This window comes from Dromaius novaehollandiae, chromosome 9, assembly GCF_036370855.1.
Source record: "Dromaius novaehollandiae isolate bDroNov1 chromosome 9, bDroNov1.hap1, whole genome shotgun sequence".
NCBI lineage: Eukaryota > Metazoa > Chordata > Aves > Casuariiformes > Dromaiidae > Dromaius > Dromaius novaehollandiae.
Window position 1 is genome coordinate 9,662,097 of NC_088106.1, and position 25,173 is coordinate 9,687,269.

At 44.9% G+C, this 25,173-nt stretch overlaps 1 protein-coding gene across 7 annotated transcripts in view; it reads left to right on the top strand.

Moving 5' to 3' along the window:
* Positions 1 to 25,173, top strand: part of LOC112991210 (calcium-activated potassium channel subunit beta-2) — a 156,789-nt gene that overhangs the window by 118,752 nt on the left and 12,864 nt on the right. For all 7 annotated transcript variants that reach the window (XM_026113543.2, XM_026113544.2, XM_026113542.2 and 4 more), the window contains one exon: positions 19,245 to 19,355. In XM_026113543.2, the coding sequence (XP_025969328.1) occupies positions 19,245 to 19,355 (111 nt within the window). The remainder of the gene's footprint in view (positions 1 to 19,244; positions 19,356 to 25,173) is intronic.

The following is a 25,173-nucleotide window of genomic DNA, read 5'->3' on the forward strand; positions in this document are numbered from 1 at the left end:
AGCAATTAACCCAGCTCCTGCCAACTTCTGGAAAAGATGTCATCATGACATCAGTAGTCTTCTTATGGACTGAGGATTTCTGTAAAGGAAAAAAAGACGTGCAAGAAAAGGTACAAAATCCACTTATTTTTAAGTGGGATTAAAGTCATTTTATGGATCATACATTTGTAATGGCTGGCTATATTAATAAATTCTGTACAGAAGCTTTCAGGTTTGAAGCAAATCTCCAAGACTATTGCTTTAGAAGGCTGCAGTCCAAAAGCTATTGATCTATTTATACAGATAAGCACCAAGCAGAGTTATCAGCACCAGGGCAAACACTCAAAAAATATTCAATATAAATAATAAACAAACAAAAACCTAGGAAATAGAAATGTACAGTTTAAAGATTAATTGAAATGTTGACCCAAAGAATAGCTGTTTGTGTGCGTTTCTGCAAAAGCAATTCTGAGAAAGGAAAAGAGCACAAGAAGTAAGCTGTAATTTCAGAGATGGCAGACAAGAATAGACAAGCAGCATTCATCTGAAAGGAGATGGACAAGGGCTAGAAAGGTGGGGGGAGAAAAGCAGGGGGTTTTTGGTTTTTCTGCATCAGTCTTCAAAATGAATCGGTATAGAACAAGACCTGAGCACTGTTATTGAAATCAAGCCAGGGAAGAATAGCAGCAGCACAGGCAGTCTAATTTTGCACCTACCCTGCTTTTCTAAGGTCAAGGGAAGTTATGGCATGAGCTCTGTTTGTCCCTGTAAAGAATGTCAAGATGAGACTCTATAAGTGACTTAAATCCAACCCATACTCCATTTCATATGTGGACTCTGTACTACACGCAGAGGTGCTTTAACCCCAGGAAGGTGGTCTCCGAATAGTGACTTGCTGGCCAGCCCCCAGAAAGAGGCACCTCTTACCCAGACAAGCCTGCAAGGACGACTCCAGATGCGCCCAGGAGCGAGCACACGTGCTGCAGCCACTTACCATCTGTCTCTTTAGCTGCCTGGGGATGGGAGGCAGGAGGCAGGGCTGGCTGTGGCCACCAGTCTTTCAAAGCATAGATGAGCCAGTGGGTTTGAGCCAAGAGCCATGCAATAGGCTGGAGGTCGCGTCCATCCTCCACCATAGTGTTGGCAGCCTCCCTTCAAAATATTATTTAAATTCTAGCACTGCTTCAAACCTAATGAAGACCAGCAGCCCCGGGCACTCGGTGCTGGGTGCATCAACAACGAAAGGACAGCTCCAGCCCCACACAGCTCACAACTCGCAACAAATTCATTTCAAGTCCTCAGCCCAGGCAAAAACAGCAAGACGGGTTCGGATTTGGTGTCAGCAAGTGCTGCCTCTCCCGATTCACTGCATTACATCTTACCCTTCGAAGCAAATCCCAGTCCTAAACAGCCATGCTTTTCTTGGCTTCAATTGAGGAACTACAACAGCACAATATTCTGAGGGAAAAAAGGTCACAAGGCTCTGACTATTTTATTTCATCCACTTTAGTGCACATGGAAGTATTAAGAGCTTAAAAAAAAAAAAACACACATACACAAAAATTATCACCTGGGAGAATTTGTTTCAAGTTCTAGCCTCAGAGGCCAGGTCCTTCCAGAGAAACTCAAAGCTTTGTCAGCAAGATTTAAACTTTTCATTAAATAAGAAAATAGGCTTCACTGCAGTCCCAAAGCAGTAAAATACACATGCAACTTATGCATTGCTTCTGTGAATTTTTGATGCGGATCTACATTGTTTGTACTTCAGTTGACTCATCCCAAAAATTCAGTGTCTCCTCTCCCTGTAGGCAGCCTGAGCACGCAGGGAACACGAGAGAGCAGGAATCTGGCATAAGCCTGACCCTCAGGGCTGCCCTGTTGCAGCCACATGGACTCAGCTTGCCTGCAACAGCCAAGCGTCTGTAATGACTGTGAAGGTCATAGGAGAGTTGATCTGGTGGTGCTAATCAATACAGCACCACCGAATCAATAGAGAGGCAGTGACCCGCACCGAACCCAGGCGATCTATAAGTGCTGAGAGAAAAGATCCATGCGGCAGAGAAGAATAGAGAGACTGGGAAAACAAAGAAAGAGGCAGACAAATAGAAAAGGAAAGGAAGATCAGGAAGAGACAGCAGGTTATCCAGCACAAGATTTAAAAGAAACAAAAAAACGTACTTTGACAGAGGATGTAATTAAGTTGTGGAACTTCTTGGCACCAGACCGTGAAGGTGACAACAGGAAATGGCTTGGGACAGAGGTTAGAGGAGCTTCGTAACCTGCCGACCACAGGACACAGGGTGGGTCCTTGAGGTCCTACAGACCAGTCGCAGCACCCCTTAGGGCTTGGTGCCCATCCATCCGCATCGACTGTTCCTCTCACCCTCCCCTGAGCACCTGCTAGCAGGCGCTGGCAAAGGTCCAGCACCACATTGGATGGATCAGAGTTTCCTGCTGCCACTGCTGCTCCTTCAGGATCTTCTTGGAGGGAGAAGCAGAGGCCAGGTCATGGGCTGAGATAAGGCAGCACAGCTCCACTGAAATCAAAACGGATGTCAGGATGCAGCTGAAGAATTGCTGAGCGTGATGCTGGAGGGAGAAGAACACCACTGAATTTCTTATGTGGCCCAAAGCACGCCAGGGAGAGAGAGATAGGTTAAAAGTTTAAAGAGCACTTAGATAAAAAACAAAAATACTGTCGAGGAGTTAATCAGAAGTCTAGATTTAGCCAGATCTGCTCTTATTTAACCTTCAGAGCGAGATCGGGTCTCAGCCTTTCTATTCTTGGTAGCAGCTGATGAACATAATGTAACAAGGTATTCATAAACATCTGCCCAGCTCTTAGATTAATATGGGGAAGAAATAATGGAGGTCTTAACACGTTCATATTTTCTAATTGTGGCAGATGATTTTATTTATAGAAATAACAGGGGGAATGGAAATAGTCACTGACACCATGTCAACACATCTAATGAAATCCGATCATTTAATTGCATTACACTTCGCTAAGGAATCATATCAATAAAAGGCCCTCCTTAGAGCAATTCAGTGGTCATTATCTACTTCATGTAAGAAAGCAATTAAGATAAATATTTTTCCAATGATTCATTGGAAAAATGAGATATCCCCAACTGATCTGTTCCAGTGCCTCTCACCACAACAGGGCCAGTGCTGCCAGCTGTGCTGTGGGCAAAGCTTGCCACCAAGGCAAGGACCAACACAACCCGCAGGCACTTGGACCGCATCTCTAGTAGGACATGAGGGGTTTGGCCTTAATATCCCTTTGGAGCTCCACGTCACCCTCCAACCAGCATTTGCTCCACCATTCGGGGCTGAAGCTAGCCCTTAGCTAATTCCCAGCCCAGTGCCCGCTGGTCACTTCAGCGGTGCCTCTACAGGGGAGGCAGAGGGGCAAAAGTCAGCCGGTGCGCGGCACCTCTGTGCCAGGTCCCTGGGAAGGAGAGCCATGCCGCTGCACCTCCTGGCCCCAGCCCATGCAGTTGCACCTCCCCAGACAAGCCCTGGGCAGTTTCAAAGCTGGAAAGTGAAGCCCGTTGCCCTTCAAGTAGCTGTCTAGCTTTCACACTCCTCTATTGCCTCTCCAGACCTTCCTTGCCCCCAGGCACTGAAGTATTGAAGATATTAAAATATGCCTAGACCAAAGCCTGTGCTATATTTTGGTTGTCACCAGCCATGGCTAAACCAGCTCAAGCATCAGCTCCGCTTCATGAAGTGTCCTAGGCTTCCGCCTCTCCACAGCAATAAAACATCATCAGTACTTCTGTGGGAATAATATCATGCTATACCACAGAGATAAATAAAGCGCAGTTGGAAACCTTTATGTGTTTACTTCTCCTAAGAGAGGGGGAAATGCCCATAAAACTCCCGTTAGAGAAGACTTGGCTGTTCTAATCATTTGCAGCTTGTTAGGTAAACCCTGAAGCCAGTTTTTATTGCAAGGTGCCAGCGTTAGTGTTACAGAGCTGCTGGGGTTTAAGCAGGCTTTGGACTGACCATGGCTGTTTCTAAAAGTGTTAAAATACATTTCATAACATTCAGTTCAGTCAGGCAGCTAAGAAAATTTAGATCTGCTCTCTCAGATGTATAGAAAAAAATATAAAATAAAATAAAATGAAGCTATGATCAGGGTGAAAGATGGGCTGTTACACACAGCAGGGCATTGCTAGTAATTTTGCTCCTTACACATTAAGGGAGGAGATCAGGATGGAGGCTGAAAAGCAGAGGAAGTCCTCTGGTTCTCTCCTGCTCTTCCAAAAATGCATTTCATAATACCATCAGATCTTCCAATGCCATCACTCTGAATTAATGAAAACAGAGCAAGACAACATTACTATTTCCATTAATTATAGGCCCAGATTTGTGCAATAAACAGAATTCATATCCCTATGGTGCTGCATAAGTACCAATAACTCAGCAGCATCACGCAGACCTGTGGTGTCTTCTCCACACTCTGCTTTAGAAAATTAGCAAACCTAAAATCAACAGCTACGTACAGTATGGTGACATTTAGTTTAACCACAGAGGATCTGAACTGCTGAATACATGGGCAGTCTTTCAGCACCACTCTTCACTGCGATTGTATTACAGCTCCCAAATTAAATACTTCTAGCTCAGCTCCATGGAAGAGGAAATACAGGTGCTGCAGGAAATGCTATCAGCATTTCAGTCCCTGCTACTCCTCCAGGTAGTGCTAAGGTAATGCTCAGGGCACTGCTCTTCCAGAGGTGAGCAGAAAGCAGGGACCAGGGTACTCCTGGAGCCCACCTGACTTGCCAGGTGAACCGCCTGGTTCGTATTTGCTGTGGCGGATGGAGAGTAGGAGCACACATGTGGACAGTTTTGCCTGGTGGCCGGTACCCCGTACCTTGATATCCCCCAGGAATTTTTGGGCATCAAAACCTGCAAAAACAGAACCGGGTCTGTCGTCTCCTAGCCAGTCCTTCGTCTCGCACCACCGTATCGCCAGGATTTGTGCCCACTGTGACAGGTCTGACAGCAGCAACGGCCTTTGGGTTGGGCGAGCACCTGCTGTCAGCCTGCAGTGACCTTCACGTGGGGCCGGGCCTGGGACCAGAAAGCCGCTCAGGAGGTGCCTGCAGCAAGCACGGCCACGGCAGCCGTGGTGCGGGAGAAGGGAGCTCTCACGGCGGCGGTGGGAGAAAAACAAAATTCCTGGAGATGTAAAAAGAAGCTGAAAAGGCGCTGGGTGGTGATCATTCTGATTCTGCTCCAGCTTTCCACCTCCCAGATTAAATAAACATTGCTTTTCACTGCACCCGAGCGAGAGGACGCAAACTGCCAGCTCCCAGCTGGCAAAGGCGTTTGACAGCAAGGCTCCCACTGCAAGCTCAGAGCTCTGCACCAGCAAACTGGTCTGACTGGGGAACACTCCGATAGCTGTGACACTCAAGTAGCAATGTTTTCCAATAGCTGTAAAGTGTTGATAGCAGACCACTCTTGACAGCAACATACTCTGATAGCAAACCGCTCCAATGGGATAAAGAAAAGGGGACACAGTGTGAAGGGCTGCTTTTCCATTTACTTACATATCCACTACTCACAGAGCTGCTGGTGCTACGTTTTAAGTATCTGACTCAGGCATTTGAGTGGAAAGGCAATAAACTGCTTGACTTTGATTGAATATTTGACTTGAGTTTCCATTGTGGCAAGAGGTAAAAATAAATGCAAGCACTACAAAGAAATCAACAAGCAACTATTGGGCAAAACGTCCCCCATTGATTTTTAAATCTTTATGGTATGATAGCACTTACAAATACTGAAAGGCTCTTTCTTTGGCTTACATGAAGGGCGACAGTGAGATTTTGAGCATTCTTTCAGCATCAGCCCTGCTCCTTCTTTTGCTTCTGCGCTCCCGTACACCCGTTCTGCTCCCCGCCTCACCATCATGAATAAGAGAATCAAGCACCCGTTCTCTTCTGAAGTACACATCCAAGAGCCTTGAAATAATAAACTTCTTTGATGTTTGTATTTCGGCTTTCAAAAAACCATGATGATTCAAGATAGCATTCCCAGCGTAAGGAGGAGCGCAGTCTGGGGTGGAAGTTACACTTTAGACCACGTGCAATTAAAATGCAGTCTATTTTACAATGGCCTGAGATAATATTTTCTGCAATTGGATTAGTACAGTGGAATTAAGACGGGTAAAAAGCCGCCCAATCCAGACACATCAGGAGGAAAGCTACCAGTTTTTATTAATATCGAGTTCATCGCACTGCAGTGGGAGACACACAAGAGCTGCACCAGGACCAGCCCAAATGGTCCGCAGGGTGCTGGCTGGCACCTTAGCAAGGGTGCCCCTGGGTTTGTATGCTTGAACTGATCTAACTCAACTGAAGAATTCAAACACCAGCTTTTCCTGGCAAGGCACAGTCTTGAGAATATCATGCATTGTACAGTACATTGAAATACCAACTTTTTATGTCCTTGGAGATACGTGGATTTAATCAGTTGAAATTGGCTTTTTTGGAAGACACGGGGTTGCAGGTTGGTCACAAATTAAGCTTCCCTGAACTCTTTAGTTTGCAACTGATTCAGTGTTAATTTTCTGACTTTCAGTGCATTTGTAATAAAAACTGAAAATTATTAAGGTATAGGGAAGTTGTTAGTGTTAAAAATGGTCTAAGTTTGCAGAATCAATAAAATGGCAAAATTCAAGTTCAAAAAATTTTTGAATTCAAAAAAATTCTTAAATCCTTTAGGATTTTTAATTTTTAATTTAAATGTATTTTTAAATTAACCTTTCACAAATATATTTTATATTTTTAACTTCTTTGAATGTTTAAAAATGCTTTTTAATTTAATTTTTAATTTAACTTTTATCTTTTTTATTTTAAAAAAATTATATTTTTTTCAGTTTTTTTAGATTTCTTCTTTTTTATTTTTTTCTTTTTTAAAATTACTTTTTTGACATTTCTGTGGTTTGCCCTGCCTAAATGTGAACATTTATGTGCAATAGCTTGAAATGCTGTATCTGTGGACAAATAGCTGCATAAATAACAGATTTCCCAGCCTTGCTCTAGTGTGGCAGCACACTAAGTTTGGAAAGACCTGGGCTCCTGACATGAGCAAGGGAACTCTGTATGCTCACTTGGTGGTAGAGAAAAATCAAAATCCTGAAGCACATCATAGAAACCCTATTCATATTTTTTATAGAAAAGAGTATAGAAAAATATAAAAATGGGAAGGGAGGATAAGATTTTGGAGAGCCTGGTGCATCTTTTAGCCTACAAATTGGGGAGGGGGAGAGGGCTATGTCTCCCCCTCCCCCAAAAATAAAACTCTTCAGAAGCAAGAACTCCACAGTGTTAACCCATTCCCATGGCAAGAGCAAAAAATGGTGCATCACTAACTTGTCCTAACGAGAATAGGGAAAATTACAGTCTCATTAACAGCTTAATCTTCAGGCACTCCTTGGATGCAGGACAATTGATTCCATCAATCTAGAAGCAAAGGGACTATTTGGGGGCCAGCTATTCAAGCTCAAATACTCTCAACAAATGAAGAGGGTTGATCTATCTACACATGAAAAAGATTTCCAGTTAAGCTCACCTTAGCTGCCTCCTTGGTCACAAGTAAGAAAAAATGGTGCTCTTTTGTAAAGCACCTTTATAATGAGTTATACACCAGCCATACCCCACAGGAGGTGGAGATGACCTTCAAGATTTCAAGGTCAATGAGAAAACACAGCTTCTTTGCATTTTGATTTGAATATAATTCCCATGATTACTGGGGCTCGTGTATACTTAAGAGAGGCAGGAATATAAGTTTTCATAAAAACATCAGAAAAGGGAAAAATTAAGAGGCAGTTGTTAAACTCCTCTAAAAAGTAGCGAATACAGGCATAGCTCACGTGTCCTGAATTTCAATGACTATTTCCTTGTTTTGTCAATGGTACCAACCAATTCAGAACAAATTCAAAATTCATCAATTTACAATAGCTCAGTAAAGGCCTTTTGTTGTCAGAGAGAAGGTAGATAAAGGCTGGCCAAAGGATGGAGACCTTATAGAAGAAGTCAAAGATTAAAAAGAGAAGGTAGTGCAGGTTTAATCTAGTGATAGTTATCTGAGGAAATCGCATCTGCATGGCGTTCAAGGGTAGGGGCAAGCTCTTACTCCCTAGGCAGACCTCTAGTGTCCTGATGCATTAGGACTCATCACAGGCACAAAGTGCAATATTTTCAGGGAGCAAATAGCAACCAGTAAGTTCTTGCTGCAAGCTGTCTGTGCATCTTCATATAGTGGAAGTGGCAATGATGTGGATAACTGGATACTACATGCATAGCTACCGAGCAGTTATTAGTGCAGTTAAATATTCTGCTCCATTCTGTGCTGGAGCAAACCAGGACGCAGACTTCTCTCTTCAGAGAATTCCCTTTTCAAGCTAACCTAGCCTAAAAAACAAAGGACTGACAAATTCCCAAATGTCATTGACAGCAAGATTAATAGCGGTACTGTTCTGATAGCACACTGTGCCAAATTCATTGCTGTTCCATCACTTCTGCAGGATGCTTGATTTTAGGGTGGGATCTGGGAAGTCAGAACTTGACCAAAATGACCAGTGTTTCTGCCACCCACTGCTCCACCACTGCCAAAATGACCACTGTTCCTGCTACCCAGGCCCAGGCTCTGTCCCCTCCTGCCCAATGACAACTGAGGGGGTCATGCAAGATTATATGGAAAAATCCATCGACATGGCACAGTCTTTCTGTTCTTGTCCACTGAGGGTGTAGCTGAGGACCTCCATAATTCCCCAGCCCCTACATCACTGAAGTGCTGTGCTGGCAAAACCTTCCAATAATGTGAGCTGTTATCACCAAAGCCACATGCTCTCCATCAAAACCATGCTCTCCTTGCATGGTACTATACATCCAGTGACAGATATTCCCAGGCAACAAGTGAGTTAACGACTCTGTGCAGGTCAATGCACTGGCTGGCAGCAGTCATGCAGAGCACTCACATTGGGAGGCTTCTTTTTTCTTCCACTGCAGCTGCCCAGCACTAAGATGCTCGTGCAGAGCCTTGCAGTTCCCCCCAGCAGTGAGGCAGAGAGGTGGGGAGTGGGACACCTGAGCAGGACACTCAGGGAGAGTCACCCGAGTATCTTCTGAGTTTGCTCTCTGCCTTTGCCATCAAAAATCTGACCGCTGAGCAGTGACATGGTCAGGTGAAACCAGCTATGCAGGAGAAGCTGTTCAGTGCCAGACCTCTCAGTGACTTCACTAGAAAGGCATTCTTGCTGGCCATTTTGCACTTGAATTTCTGCACCTAGACAGGTACCTTCCAGGAGCTACTACAGAATAACTTTCCACAAATAGACCAGCAACTGCAAATCTATTTCTGAATCCTAACAATTTCTACGTGTTGCTACTGCACACTGTTTTGCTACCACCAGTTCCTTAAGGCAGTTTTGCCCAGCACTATTTAAAAGGTAAATATTCACTGTGCCCTGAGGGAAATGGAGCATGGAAGTCCCGTTATCACTGACAGAAGTTTTGCCTCTAATTCCCCATCTACTCTTCTGAATGCTAACCTCCAGTATTGGCACATACACTAACATGATAAATAGGAATTCCAAACAGAAGGCAACAAATTATTGGTCAGCTAGGCTGGTGGTGTCTGCAGAAATGTGATCTGGGCACTCATATTTCAAGAAGAAAATTATATGAGAAAATAGTGTTAAAGTTATGTTGATGGAGGGAAAATGCTAGCAGAGTTGTACACTGTAATGGGTCAAAAACAGATTTGTCTCTTTTTTTTTATCTTTAATCCATGTGAGATTCTGCACAGCTCCTCATTCTTATTGTTTTTCATGTTTAGCAGCCAAATAAAATAGCACACAAGGCAAGAAATCTAAGAAGAGAGTGATAATGTGATGCATAGTGTTAACTCTCTGGTTTTGGAAAAATCCATTTATCTTGGTTAAATGAAAGCTTAGCCCAAGTGCTAACCCAAGTAATCATGATTAGGGAGAGAAAAAGACATTCACCTCCTTAGAAACTCAATACTCTTCAACAGTAATAGCACTGCAGTGACATTGTTCGAAACTGGACATTTGCTGTAATTAATATAGATTATTGCCATATGAGGAAAGGAGGCATCTGTGCCGCTTCTGCCATTGTTTGCATTTCTAGACCAGTTATGAGACCAGAATATGTTGCATTTTTGTTTTGTGGACATGACTCTCACTGTTTGGAGCAATCTGCTGGCCTGAGAGCACTGCAGAGATTTTGTTCTCTTTGTTGTTTCAAAACTGTACAGAGGGCATTGCATATTGCTTTCTCTAATGGAGACTTGGTTTTTGTTCTTTCTCATTATCCCTTTTCCTGACTCTCAAATAAAATTGGTTTTGTGCTAAAAAATGTATTACAAGAATACATCTATACAGACCCAAGGCACTCAAGCGCTTGGGTTTTTAAGGAGGCTAAATTTGCATCCACACCAGCCAGTGTGTCATGCGCTGAATCCATCCACAAAGCAGGTGATTTAGTGCTGACACCAGTTTTTGATCTAACAGCCTGGTGCAGCACTGTACCGGCCCAGCTCCTTGGCCTTTTCTCAACAGTCTTGTGACTTCACCAGATTTCCCACCCAATTCATGCAACCGTTTCTGCAGATTTTGTGACTGCTTTTCCGTAATATGCAGCCTTTCCTTCTCCCTCTTCTGTGCGCACATGATTATTTTCTTTTCTGCTGTATTCCCTGTCTTTCTAATCCTCTTCTTTATCATAACCCATTTCATTTCTAACTTTCTCCCAGTCCTGTTCATCAGGCTTGATGTGGCCTGTGCTTCAACTACACCTGAATCCATCAGAAATGCTTTCTTCTTCTTCCCCTGGAAATTCTTCTCTGGGGCATGCATCTTCCTTAAAGTAATCAGGATTTTGCCGTGTTATTCTGATGAGGCAGGAGATTCTCACCAATAGGCAAGGCGAAGGGGGAGCTGCATGCAGGGGGAGAGCACATGCAAGAGTTCAGTGCTACGCAGAGATGTAACAATTTTATCTATAACTTAGACTCGATAGCCAATAGGCAGCTGCTTCTACAGAATAACAAAAGAAAAAATCAGGACACTCATTCAGTTCTGTGGAAATTGCATGAAATTTATGTGCAAAAAATATCTTTCCAGTGCTTTTCTATAACATTAGGATGCAAAATTCTGTTTCGTGAATTTGGTGCAAGAGCTGATCATATGCAAATAACAAAGCGCTACAGATAGTGGCCTGTATCATGAAGGATGAGGAAGCACCACAGAGTATGCGGCAAAATTCAACCTTGTGTAATAAGACAAAAGGGAAAGGTGCTCATGAGATCTGAGTTGGATGTTCGGTGGGTGGAGGTGCAGCAGCCACGTGGCAGAAGACTTGAGCTCAGGCTGCTCCTGTTCCTCTCACCTGGTGATCTCAGAGCATTTACTGGTCTCTGTTAGCTGTTTCTTTTGTATCCCAGCATGTTTAATACAACATATTTCTTTGACAGCCAAGGGAACTGAGGCAGCACAAACCTAAACAACTTGCTTGAATTGCCCAGACGCTTTATGGCAAGGCTTCTGATCCTTTTCTCTGGCCACTGGTTTTGATCATATCTTTTTCCTAACTTACCTACACAAACTCAGTGCAAAAGTAGTTGTGTGTATTTGTAAAGTAGCCTTACACCAATACCTAAAGGTGGAAATCAACCTGCTTATAGGGGGCAGTGTGATTTGATGGACTTGAGCAGCGATCTGAGCAAAGAGAAGAATTGTCTGAAGAGCTTGTGTAAATCCACCTCCTCTATCTGTGCCCCAGTTTGATGCCTGTACTTTTGCAGTAAGAACAGACATCCCTGAGTAAAGGTCTTCAGAAGCATGTGACACATGAAACCTAAGTAGTGGTCTAGTATTGATACATATCTGTACATCCGTTAGCAATGCCCACATTTGGCCAGCTGCAGATTGCTAGATCCTTGCAAAAATTAACAAGCCACAAACTGCAGACTGCTGTATTTCGCTACGCAAAATGAAGTCATGGAGGAGGGAAAGGGGGGAAGAGGAGGCAGACCAAAGGCAACATAAGAATTGTATTTATTTTTTAATCCCATCTCTTTTAGTGTCTGTGATGAGCGCTGTAACTAAAGGAATCTCACTGAATTAGAATTTCAATATGTCCTGAGCAGATTGTAGCCATTTCCATTCATGAGCAGCACGTCCCAGCTGTAATTGCCTGCTTGCTTATCCACATAGCTCTTTACAGCTAATCCAAATGTGGACTCAAAAATAAATATTGCCAGAGCATTCACTTCCCACTGGGCAGTAGTTTTAGCATCGCCTCTGCCTTTGCTTTGTTCCAGTTGGTGCTCTCGATGGCATAGGAACTGACTCAAAGGAGATAAAGTGTGATTGACCCGCTCAAAGAATTAGGAGGAGAGAGAGGGAGAAAAAACACTCCTGCTGAATCTGCCCTGGCTGTTTGAGCTTTTCCTCTGGGTGCTGCTGTGCGGCTGTTTATCTCCCTCCCGTGCTCCCCCCTCACCTCTCTCCCCAGCTGTACCTCTGTGATCTGCTTCTCCTCTGTCACGTCCCCAAGGGATGTTGGTGCCATCGCCTTCCCACACAGCTCATCACAAATCCTCTCCCTCTGCTCCCATCCTTAAATACAGCCATCAAGGTTTTAGCACTGCTGTCCTGAAATGAAACACTCTATTCAGGGACATTTAATAAAAGCCAGGTGGTCACAGGGGAGGTCTCCTTTCTGGAAATGTATAAAACTTAGGCAAGGCTCTGCCTTTGCTCTCTGACATGGGAAACTGCATCTTGGTTCTTCTCCATCCTTCCTGGTTGTAAAGAATGTTGTCCACCATCTCTCAGACTATTTTCATCACTATGTCTGATCTTGGATAATCATACCGCTGCTTCTGAAGAAATGGATTTGGAGCACTCACTTTGCAAGACAGCTTTGCCACAGACTACCTGGGAGACTTTGGCCAAGTCACTCAGCACCCTCTGTGCCTCTGTTCACCATCTGTAAAAAGACAGCACCAACACTCTCGTTTTACAGTCTGGCATGTAAATACCAGGGCTCTGAGGTGACAGCGGTGCAGGGACACCCAAGTACTGAAGAGGAACCCATCATCTGTAGAGTCAGATGACACTTGGCTCCAGCATATTCACAGGTGCCCAGCTCCCGCTATGCAACCAGTTATTTCTAGAAACTGTCTTCTTAGAGTCCAAAAGAAACTGAGCTTTCCCTAAGATCTGGCGAAGTGTGTACCCACAGAAGTGTGGCTAGGGAGAAGGTTGTGGACAACCATCAAGGAGACCAACTTCAGTGCAGAGCTTGAGCTGGAAACATCTCCCAGCCCCTGGAAGTGGAGGAGCAATGCTGCAGCGAACCTCCACTCCATTTCCCTTCCCTCACCCTCTCTCTGTTCCTCATTGGGTTCAGCATGGCATGATGGTGTGAGGCAGAGCACATTTGCTATCCCCCATTTGCTCTTAGCCAGCCAATCTGGTCCAAGGCAGTATAGCTTTTTTGGTGCAGTGCAGTGCCTAAGGTAATGTGTCCCTCAGCAATTACAGAGATGTATGCTGAGATTTAAAGGAGCCTAGCTTCACGCTAGGTAGTATAGCACTTTCATTGCCTTCATTCTCACCACCAGCATTTTTCCTTATCAGTGCAAGGGTACAGGGTCTTTGGCAGAGCAGTTCTCCCCATAAACCTCTCCAGCTAGACTAACTTGGAGTATGTTGTAGCGGGGTGACCCAGCTCCTGCCACTGCTGCACCCCTCCCAAAGCTGGCCCTTTTAACGAGCAGCCTGTGCCCTTCTCTGAACCCAGAGAGCAGTTGAGATGATGAATATAGTGCTTGTCCAACATGTCACTTGCTACATAAATTCAAGTTCATTTACAACTGACAAAGCACAGAAAGCTAAAAATGTCTGCAAAGTCCTGACAGGCAGAGGGGACAATTATCCCCAGCTGTTCCTCAGGAACGCTGATCCCCAGCAACTGCAACGTGCCAAGAGAGCCACTGCCTCATGCTTGGACTGCAAACTCACCAGCACCAAAACATGATGACGGTAAAAAGGCCTGGCTCTTCATTAGATGTTCTGCTACCTGAAGCTGGCCTTCTTCAACTCGAAACCTAGGTGGAGAGCTGAGCTCTGAGCTCTGGGGAGATTTAGGAGAAGGGCCAGAAATAGCAGTGAATTCATTGATGCAGCATCATTAGCCATCAGTCTTCCAAAACTCTTGTCAGTACCTTAACACTAGTTCCCCATTGTCCAGTTTTTCCTTGCCATAGTGAAGAACCCCAATTTCAAGGTCGTCTGTCGGTTGGATTAGTCGGTTGGTATAGCTGGAGCTCCTGAGATACTCCAAAGAGAACAGTTATTTATGTTGCTCCCTGTCCCACACTGTGCCCATTAGCTTGCATTACAGCAAGGTCCGGTCATGAGGCAGAAATATACCATCTGATATTGCCATTGCTGCTTCACGATTTAGTGTTGCTGCTGCTAGGGCGTTAAATGTTCCCTAAGTGGTAGCTGTCTTCCACTAATGCAGATGCATTTCTTTTATGAGTTAGCTTATTGCTCTTCTTCTTAGTCCATGCTGGCTGTTCTTCTGTTTCCCAGCACCCCTAATTAGCAGTGGTACTTATTTACTGTTATGGCCACAGACAAGTAGAATTAGCGCAAGCAGATACTGTGCTCAGGTGGATACCTGAAGAAAAACAGGTATTTTGACAACTCAAGAAACACTGCCCTCTGAATTGTGTCAGAAGAGGGGAACTGGCAGTTAGGTACTCACCTGGTTTCTCTTTTGCATCTTCAGGGCACTGCTAGTTAGCGAGACCCACCCTGGTTCATGCATGTGGGGACTTTTGCGTCACACCAGACCTTCTTCCACCCCAACCAGAGCCCAGCCACATGACCAGCCACAGTGGTTCCTGCTCAGATGTCCCAGGCAGGTGCCTCCTCAGTTCTGCCCACTCAGCTGGGTTTCTCCTCACCCTGCCCCTGGTGCAGCTCTCCTTAATCTTCCCTTTTGCATTTCATTTGAGAGCACTGTGTCCATCAGCTACTCCGATCCCTGAGTCCTTGCACAGACCAAACGGCCATGGACCATACCTGGGAGACCATACCGCAGATGTCAGAGGTTCTGCGTTTAGTCCTAGTACCTGCTCTTACGTTCATGGAGTACTAGGACGAGAAAACTCCTGAATCAAGCAGGCAGCATCCTAATTCACTCTTGCGCTCTGCCTGGGAAACTTTTCCATGGAACATTAATGTTGGACTACCTGATAGTCAGGCTGCACATCACAGAAGAAACTCACCAGGCCATCTTATTTATTCTCCCATCCTTCATTATACACTTCTCCCTGTTCTATAGCTCAGCAAAGCCATAGAAAAACACGCAATCATCAGGCAGGACAGTGGATAGGATTTATCGGGGCATGAAGTCTAGCTGCCTGTTTCAGGAAATCCACCTCGGACTGTACCATCTCCCCCGCTGCGAGCTGCCTTTGATGCCTGGTTTCAGTCTCTTCCTTTTTTCACCAGCAATGGTGGCTAGGCCCATCCTAAAAGCAGGCCATCGGGCCATGAAAGAAACTCAAAAATCTCACATCCCTCAACAGCAGCCCTCCCGCTGCATCCACCAGCTGGATGGTAACCTGCCCTATAGGACTATTCCCTCCAGGCTCCTAAGAGTCAAAAACCAGCTTGAAGCACTTTTTCAAATTTGTTTTTAGCACAGATTATTGTGACTTCAGATACTCGTTCTGTTCAAACAATAGCACAACCCACTTTTACTTTAAACGCTAGGCTTACATCCTGTGGAGTAAGGAGTTTCACACCCTTGTTACTTGTTGCATGAGAAAAGTAGTTTGTCAGAAGCTGACCCAGAGAGGCATTGGGTTAGAAAGAAGTAGTGCTACTTGTTTCCAAAGAAGAGCCAGGGGGCATGGAGGGAAAGGGGTTCACAGCTGTGCCTTCAAATTAACTCCGGATAAGAGAAAGGCACCAAAGTTTGCTAACTAACCTCCTAAAGCAGCACACTGTCATGTGGGTTGTAACCGCTCTACACTAAGAGTCCTTCTAAAAAGCCTTCAAAGAAGGGTCTTGGGAAGTTCATATCATGGCTTTTCTGCAAAAGGATTTTACCTTACAGCTACCCGCCCCCATCAAAAGGAAACAGGGACTTCAGTCATTTACATCTGACCCCTGGAGTGGCTGCTGTGATGTCATCAGTGTTGCGATTTTACACAAGATTAGGCGTGTAATTGTGTGTTTAATAGTGACGGTTAGCTTAGATTGCCCGGCTAATGAAGCAGGCAGCATTAATGATATCACATATGGACTGCTGCAAGGCACTGGCACTGTAAGAGAGTCTGAAATCACTCTAACTTTGGGGGGAAGAAAGACACCCCTTTTCCTCCTCTTGCATCGCCTCGCACCTCTCCAGCCCAGGTCCTGCCCCTCTAGTGCTTCAGTGATTTGCTCTGGAGCTTCTGACTCTGCCTCCCTGCCCTGGCAGCCCTGCAAACTCAAACAGCCAGCAAAAGCCGCTGATCACTCCAATGTGTGCTCAAGTTTTGCTTAATTAAGAGCAGATTCTCTGATAAAGTTCACCCAAGTCTCCCACAGGCTCTGGGATTCGTTGAGGCTGTGTCAACACAGCCACCAGGCTTTCCAGTGGTGCAGCTCAGGCCTAACACCTTAAAGGGAGTGGTGGCAAATACGTCATTTTATTCTTCAGTAGTAAGAAAGCGTTAGCCTGACACAGGCTTCACTCTGATATGGTCTCCAGACCGTCGGATAGTTGCTCTGAGCCCTCCTGCATTGCTTGCTGCAGAAACACCAGCTCATTCGGTGCTGGCTTGGGGGCCTCTGCTATGGTCCTGTGTGGTGTAGTGTGGTCACAACTTACCCACTAGAGCGAAGATTAGTCCCAAGGTCCTGAAACCCAAATTTCTGCTACTAATCACTATGAAAACACTTCTTAGTAGGTAGCTATATTGATTAGATCCTGGTAACAGCTCTTTCACCTTCTAAACTATAGCTATTTCAGGGAAGAAATGCCTCTTCTTGTTGTTTATTCCCCAATACTCAAGCACAGTGTTTGTAAGGCAAGAAAAGCCTCCACCATGGTACTCAGAGCTGCAGTGATGACCATCGATTTGGGGAAAGGGACAGGGGAGGTTTCCCTCTTTCTGCCTACCTTCTTTTTTGCAGCTTAAAAAAGAGCCCCCTTATCATCTGATTTGTTGCCTATGAATGCAGCCAGATATTATTACCTATTACTTCAAGTAAGGCCCCTACCTCTGAGCCCCAGTCCCATTTCGGCTGGGCAGGCACCGGTGCTCAGCTCGGCACCAAGCACCAAGCAGCCTGATGAACGAACACGTCCCCGGTGTCTGCGGTAGCACTATATGTCTCGCACAACACCTGTAGCCTCTGCAGGGGAGAGGCTGGTGTTGGCGTTCATAGAGAAGGGCAGATTGTACCCCATGTCCTGCAAAGCAGAGTGCGATGGCTCGGGATGCAGGTTTGGGCAGGGACTGAGATACGTAACCCAGTGTGGGGCTCCGAGCTGACTCCGGAGGGAGAGCCCAGTCCCCTGGTGCCCATCAGCCTGTCTGTGGATGGCTTTTGGCTCCAATCCATGGCAGTTTTACCCTGCAGCCACCTCAGCTGGATTTATTCTCCCAGGTTCACCACTATGCAAATATTGAAATTAGCCCTTTGCATGTTTATGTAGATAGTGACTTTACAGACTTTCTCAGGCGAAGAGCACTGAGGACTTCATGCCTTCTCTGCTGACAGCATCAACTGCTAGGTTTATTTTTCTGTGAGCTAAAGAATGGCACCAGCGTATGAAAAACTTCCACATTAAAGCATTTAGGATCTGGAATATTGCAGAAAGTCTTTCTCTGAGTGCAGTAAAAACATAAAGTGCTGTGCAGTGAAACAGTATGAAATATAACTTCACCAAGAAGGGCTCAGTTCTCAGAGATCAAGATTATAACTAAGCCTCACGAAAACCAGGAGCAGATCAGGAGGAGCTACTAGGGGAGCTGTGGCCCTGCACTAATGCTGTCCAGTACGGCCTATGCTTCAAGCCTGGCAATGGAGTTGCCATCTGGGAAAATGGCTGTTCAAAATCAGTTGGTCTAGGGTAACCAACAGCTGCTAGGAGTGATATATAGAGAGTGAATCTGCTTTGAATCAGAGCAAGGGAGCAGCTGACTTCCTGAGGTCCTTTCAACCCTGTATTTCTGATTCTGTGAGATCTAATTGAAGTAAAAGATCCAAATTCAGTCCTTAAAATGAAATCCTTAAACTTTTCTCCTCTTTGGAAGACCCTGAAGGCTCAAGAGAAGAATGCTGCAGGGCTCATGCCCCACCACGAAACAAGGAAACCCCTGGGCACAAGCCTATTCTAAGAGGTTTTAGAAAAATCACAGGTTAGGAGTTTTCATGGAAGGAGAAAGCTTATGCTTGAAAGACACAGAATGGAAGGTGATATTAGGAGCAGTACAATGGCTCTAGGAAGAAACCACAGAAGTGGGAATGGGAAAGAAAGATGAAGAAAGAATAAATAAGGTGACAGTAGTAAGAAATTCACTGGAGCCCAGTTCAAAAAATCAAGCAAAACACACTTTGTTTAGCTTCTGAGGCAGCTGTAATTGGTCTTTTCAAAGTTTTTCAAAGTCAGTTCAGAAGTTATTGGACAGTTATTTATGTGAAAAAGCAACTCTGAGACATCAGATACATTTCTATAAAACAATGCATTACTTCTCATGCTTGTGCCTTATTCAGACAAACACATCACTTGAGAGCCTCACCTCACTGACGGCTACTGTGCAACCAGTGAACTACAATGACCACTTTCCACCCAAAAATACTACCATAAAAATTGGATGTGACTATTATCTCTTCTTAAATTACCAATAATCTATTGTCAATGGTCCAAATCTTTTGCAGTGCTGAGCGTAGCTAAGCCCAGTTAGCTAGGCAAATAGGATTGTATTTTACCAGAGAGTCTAAGAAGATCTACCACTCCTTCTCCAATCCCCACCCTCCTGATCTGTCATCTCCATCATTTTACATATCACCCTGAGTTAATAAATGGTCCATCTTCAGAACTCACTGGGCACAGTCACAGGGAGTTTGGCACAAAGCACATAATATGGTCTGCTGCTGCATTTGAAATGGGCAGTGACAGAGATTATCCCTCTTCCCCCAGGTCCTTCCATCGTCCCACTGCAGCGAGCAAACCCAACACTGGGCAACCCTCTAAGATGTTTATTTGGACCAGTGGCCGGAGCTCTACATCTTACAGACATGATGAGAAAAGGTAAATGGCATCACTGCTGATCATCTCTTATGGGTTTTAAATTTTTTGGAGTGTGACCTGCAGCTTCTCTTCCCTGGCAGCACTGGTGGAGGGAGAAGGGATGCAAAGGGTGTCCGCCCTTGCCTCTCACTCCTCCCAGTTATCGCTCCACTGAGAACAGGACCAGGTGATACATGTCAGGGCTAACAAGCTAAATGAATAAAGAGTGGAGGGATGATGCTAGAGGCATGGCCAAAGTCTTCCTCGCCCCCAGGACACCAGCAGCACACACGGCCCAGCTTTGAGGCTGGCACACACTGCACACTGTCAAGCACACTAATCCCCAGCCACGAGTGTGCAACCCCAGCCCCAAGGCCAGCAAAGGCTTTATGCCCTCTGCAGGTGTCCCACTCCCAGGCATGGGCCCACCCTGCAGTGCCCCACATGCACCCTTCAGAAACTCTCGCACACTGTACAACTTTTACGTGTCTGGATGATACATCCAGATGCCAGAGATGTTTTCTGTTAATCTGCATGTGTGTGTGTGAGTGTGCGTGCATTACGTTGTACTATAGCTGGTTGATGACCAGCAGCATGAAAGTGAGCTGATTACTGTGAGACTGCCAGCCCACTTAAGTGGTGTTGCCGGAGGGAATAGGCTGAAGGAGACAGAGGAATAATGCGAGTCACTGGATGTCCCAGGGCAGCAAGGAATTACACAGAAGAGAGGGAAAGGGAGGGAGAGGTTTGAAGTCCACAGACAAAGACAGCACTCTGTTGGGAATGAGAGAAGTTAAATATCACTGATGAAAGAACAATTGTCTGTAATGCCCAGACTCATCCTTCCAAAAATCTCTCTCCTTTGTAGTGAGATTTGCTGGACAGCTTGTCTTGTCACAACTGGACACATTTCCCTTCCTTTTCTTTTCCGTCCCCCTACTCTCCCTTGCCTCCTCTCCTTCAGTTCCCCTTGCAGTCACTATTAAATGTAATCACAAAAAATCAGACTCCAGTGAAACAAAAACAGAGGTCAATGTATCTACAGTGCCAATTAGCAAAACACACTCCTCAGTCATTCTAATGAGACATTACTGCTGGCATCTGCTGGGGAAAATGCGCTTGTGAGTCCAGGCACTAGAGCTGCCCTGAGGATGCTGAGCTTCTCTGGAGAATTGGCCCGTTGCTGAACTCTTCTGCAAAGGCTACATAGGTGTTCAGCTCTTTTAACAATTTGATCCCGAACATTTTAAAGAACAAAGACCAGCTTGGCAGCAAGTTTCCATGGTCTTTCAGTTGGAGTTGGTTATCTAACTGCCTGTTGTACTTCTGCAAGTCCCCTCTCTAATTGAATTTTCCCCAGGCAAATGTTCTTCTGCGTTAACACACAGTCATGGACCGGAGGGTCTAAGGTTAGATACTTGCAGGATATATCTGCCCACATGTTGAGCTGGCTGCGAGCCAAGTGCCTCTGATTGTCATGGCCTTAAGCTCATGCCATGCCTTTGAACAGGGCTTATTAGCTTGGGCTGAGCACTGTGCTAAACTGCGCTCACTGGCTTCTGGTCAGCTTAAAGCCTGGGCAGAGCTTGTCCCTGCCTGTCTGCAGAAATAGAAATGTAGGGAGCAACACCTCAGCACTTACACACCAGCTGTGGTAATTTCAGGTGCCTTTTCAAGCAATTGAGTGGATTTATTTCCCAGGCAGCCCTGCAGATCCATGCAGAAGGCTTGTTCATAACATGCGAGTGATAAATAAAATGCAGGAGCAAATGGGAGGAATAGAAAATTGAAATAGGAAAGTGCTGATGGCAGCCTCAAGACTGCAAAGGAGAGGTGTTAACACAGAGCAAGTGTTGCTGACGGGAGGAACTCATCTGCTAGCAGTTGGCAGGGATTGTAACACATGTAAGGTCACCAACATAATCACTATGTCTAACAGGCAGAGCATTTTAGAGAAATAACTTCCCCTAGATGACCCTTTCCTAGGAATTTTTGTTATTTGCGCTTCAGACAGGAAGACTGCTAGCTGGTTTGGTAAACTTTTCTCCTAACACACCCCACAGCTTCAGACTTTCGAAGGGTCACACTGGAATAATAAATACCCAGCTCCAGGGAAATGTCGCTTGCATGGAGGAATCACCCCTCCTGTGCGGAAGGTGGTTCATAGGCATGTGCTTTTGCAGGACCAAGGCTAAAGCTGTGTATTTCATATGCTATTTAGACATGTGCTATTCCCCGGCTGCCACTTTTTAGGTTTTGGAAACCTAGTCGAGGCATCTTTCTTTCTCAGCTGTCAATTATCTTTTTCACAACATCGTAGGCTTGGAAAGCTAAAGCACTGGTTTAGTTTGATTCACTTCAGCCCAGTTTGGTGGGGATAAGGGAAAGAATCAAGTGAACTTGTTTTCCCTCCTCCAAAGTCTGTTCTCATCGATAGAAATCCTGCTACAACCATCACTGAGATTTGTATAAGAGCTCTATAAGTTTTCTTGTTGCCATAGCTCTAATAACAAAAATTGATGCAGCTAAATATACCCTGTAAAGAAAGATGTAGAGAAGTAGGCCTCTGAGCAGAAAAGTCCCTGAACACGGGGAATTCTGCAGGTAATATCCAGGATTTTTTGACCTTTGTATTCAAGGATTCTGATATCAGTAGACAACTCGGCATGAGGTAATATGAGTGACATCTGCATAACAACTTGATATCAGAGAACTAAATGTGAATTCAAAGTCACTCAGAATAATTCAAGTTGGCACGTATTCCCAGCTGACAATCCCAATGACCATGGCATGTCAGAGGAGGCAGCAGCTCCCTCAGCTCAACTCCGTGGTCCATTTGCAAAGCCCTGGTGACTCCATTGCAGAGGGATGCCTGCACTGCTGCTACATAGAGAGAGGCGGAGGGGGGAATCTCTGCTCTGTCCCCACAAGGCACAGTCATGGCTGAGATTTCCTCTCTGTGCAGCTGTACAGCCAACTCGTATCCTTCAAACAACCTGGCAAAAGGAACCTAGAGACATAACAGCAGTGAACTTTAGTTCAGAAAAGATCAGGAGAGCAAAGACCTTTTGTCCTTGGAGGCTTACTTTCTGTTGAATGTCTTTGCGCAAAGAGGAGAGACCTCGTGTTCTGACACCTAGAACTTCTTTAAAAACAAGTAGTGTCATATTTGGGGAGTGATCATATGTAATCACAATTACTAGGCAGAGTCACTGAGATGAGTAATGTCCAGGGTGCAGTATCTGTATTTATGCACACTGCAGCAGTCAGCTAATTTTGGCTGTGCAGCCCTGGGATCCAAAATCAGCTGGCTAAGCACGGTGCTCTTCCAGCCCAGTGAGCAGAAAGAGGTCCCTTGGCTGTGCCAGAAGTTCACACGTATGCAAAATCCCATGGAGCGGCACACACGCGCAGGCCACCCCTTCACAAACCCACGCTACAGGTGGCAGGAAAGACAAATGTTCTCCTAAAACGACTTTGCCACTCCAGCTACGATGATGCTGAGGCTCTTCTGTTAGTCGTAACATATTCTACGCAAAGGCGCACATGTGCTGCCTCGTGTGCCCAAAGCCAGGGCTCCCTGGGGCAAAACGTGAAGACCGATAATAGCAGAAGCTCCTGGTATCCGCAGAAACAAGCTGCCACCTCCCATGGAGCGGGCACAAGCGGGGAGGAGGAGGGATGGTTACTCAGCCTGTCTCCTGAGGCTGCTGCAAGACTGGCATGTCACGCGTTAGCACGTGCCAACGCCACCGCACAGCTCGGCATATGTTATCAGATTGACTTGTTGCAGGGATTCAGGAGGAAAAGCCCTCGACAAAGTGCACTAGACTGCCGCTGTTCTGCTGTTTAGGGCTTTTAACAACAAATATCAGCAACAGAGCAACCAAACAACTGCTCCTAGCATGACCTCATAGGCAAAGCTTTATTTAGCTTTATTTACCATGGCCGGCGTGCCCGGGAGACCCGCTTGGCATGCCGTCTGTGCACCGTTGTTTGCCAGCCCCTGCTAGACATATCTGCAACATACCCTTCAGTCCATCCTTTTTACCTCTCACTGCATGTTTCTTGGCTCAAGGCCATGTAGGAGGTATTTGTAACCATTCTCAATTAGCTATTTGTTTTTGAATTGTCCATTTGTATCACTTTTATGTCCTAGCTGCTCTGGTGACATTAATGACTGATCGCACTGTGTCTGTTTTATGTCTGCGCGCTGACATAAGTTATGCTATGTGATCGGCTAATGTTGTGGAACTGCATGACAATTTCTGCCTTCCTGCCTGCTTCCATTTGGGAGCAATGCAAATCGTAATAGCAGCTCTCAGAGTTAAATACAGTTTGATAAATAATAATAGAAAACTAACATTAGATTATCATTCTACATCACTTCTTCGAAGGCGATGGAATCCACCAGTTCACACTCCCCAACACCAGGGAAAATTTCAGCAGCCTGAATTGCTCTTTCATTTCTACGTAGGAAAACACTGACAAGCTTTAAAAGATGATTTTGAAGAGAAACCATGAACACCTAAAGTATATCACAGTAGGCTGAAGAAACTTCAGTGGTTCTTAGGTATGGGAGACTATCTGACTTTAGTAGCATCTAAGAAATTTTTTTGCTATAAAACCCCACACCATATGTGCTTTTCCTGGCTATGACTCACTCATCTAAACCCCAGCTCAATTCAGGTTTCAAGGATTTCATTTCTTTCTTGTTTCTACTGTGTTAACTTATGGTTTTACATCTGTCTTAACCCTGACTATATCTTTGTCCCTGTTGCTGAATGTAAATTATGCGGTTGGTCTATCACACACTGCTTTTTACAAGGATGAGTGAAACTTGGTGGTTTCAGCTTAAATGAGTGGTGGGTTTGCTAGAACCCAAAGTGATGTTGATGTTGCTCACCTGCCGTTTTGCAGACAGTAGAAGAGGAACTTCTTCCACGTGTACTGCTATGTCCATGTTATGGTGGTGCCAGGGCTCAGAGGTGTGCGGTTCACATGCATCGGGTGCTGTCTGGATGATTCAAAAGAACCGTAACAGAAAACACAGGAGATTTTGACCAGCCTCAGGTCTGTAAGTACATTTTAAACCCACAAAGTTTGAGTGTGTTTGAAATGTACTCAAATATTTCCTTCTTCACCATTGTGTCCTCATGACCCATTGAATCATCAAAGGCTTGGAGATGAAAGAAAGACTTATGGTTAGAAAATGGAAAGGACTCTCTGCTGAAGGGGAATGGTTTGTTGTTTCTTCTTTTTAAAATCCTGGAACAAATTGCTTTGGTGGATAATTTTCTGTGAGGGTTTTCACTGTGATGAGTAAATGGGCTTCCAGAAAGCTACTTTTTAATACGGTAAATAAGCTCCCAATCAAAAACCTGCAGAAATCAATTGCAAAATCCCCCTTGTCTTTTATGAACTTTGAGTCATGCTCAAGGTGGAAATTATCCAAATCACTAACCTGTAGGGAATCAAGAAAGAATGTGGTCCTTTCAGATAATTTTTGTCACTACTTTCTTCAGGCTATTTTCTACATTAACTATGGCCATGTCTTACCTTGAGTGTAAAAATCTTACACTACAATAAGTCCGTTTGCCATATTCAGCTGAAGAAAAGACACCTTGTATACCTAAAGATATTCTAGTGGCATAAGCGGGAACTGACAGGTCAAATTCATCTATGGTATAATTCTACTGAGCCAATGAAGCTGCACCAAAGAAGGATTTACTGAGCTGGCACAAGTGTCTAATGTTTATATTTGCAATAAGAGGTTTTTACCTTTTCAGAAATGGCTGTAATTTATTTTGGAGATGAATAAATTTCCACCAGGTCAGAG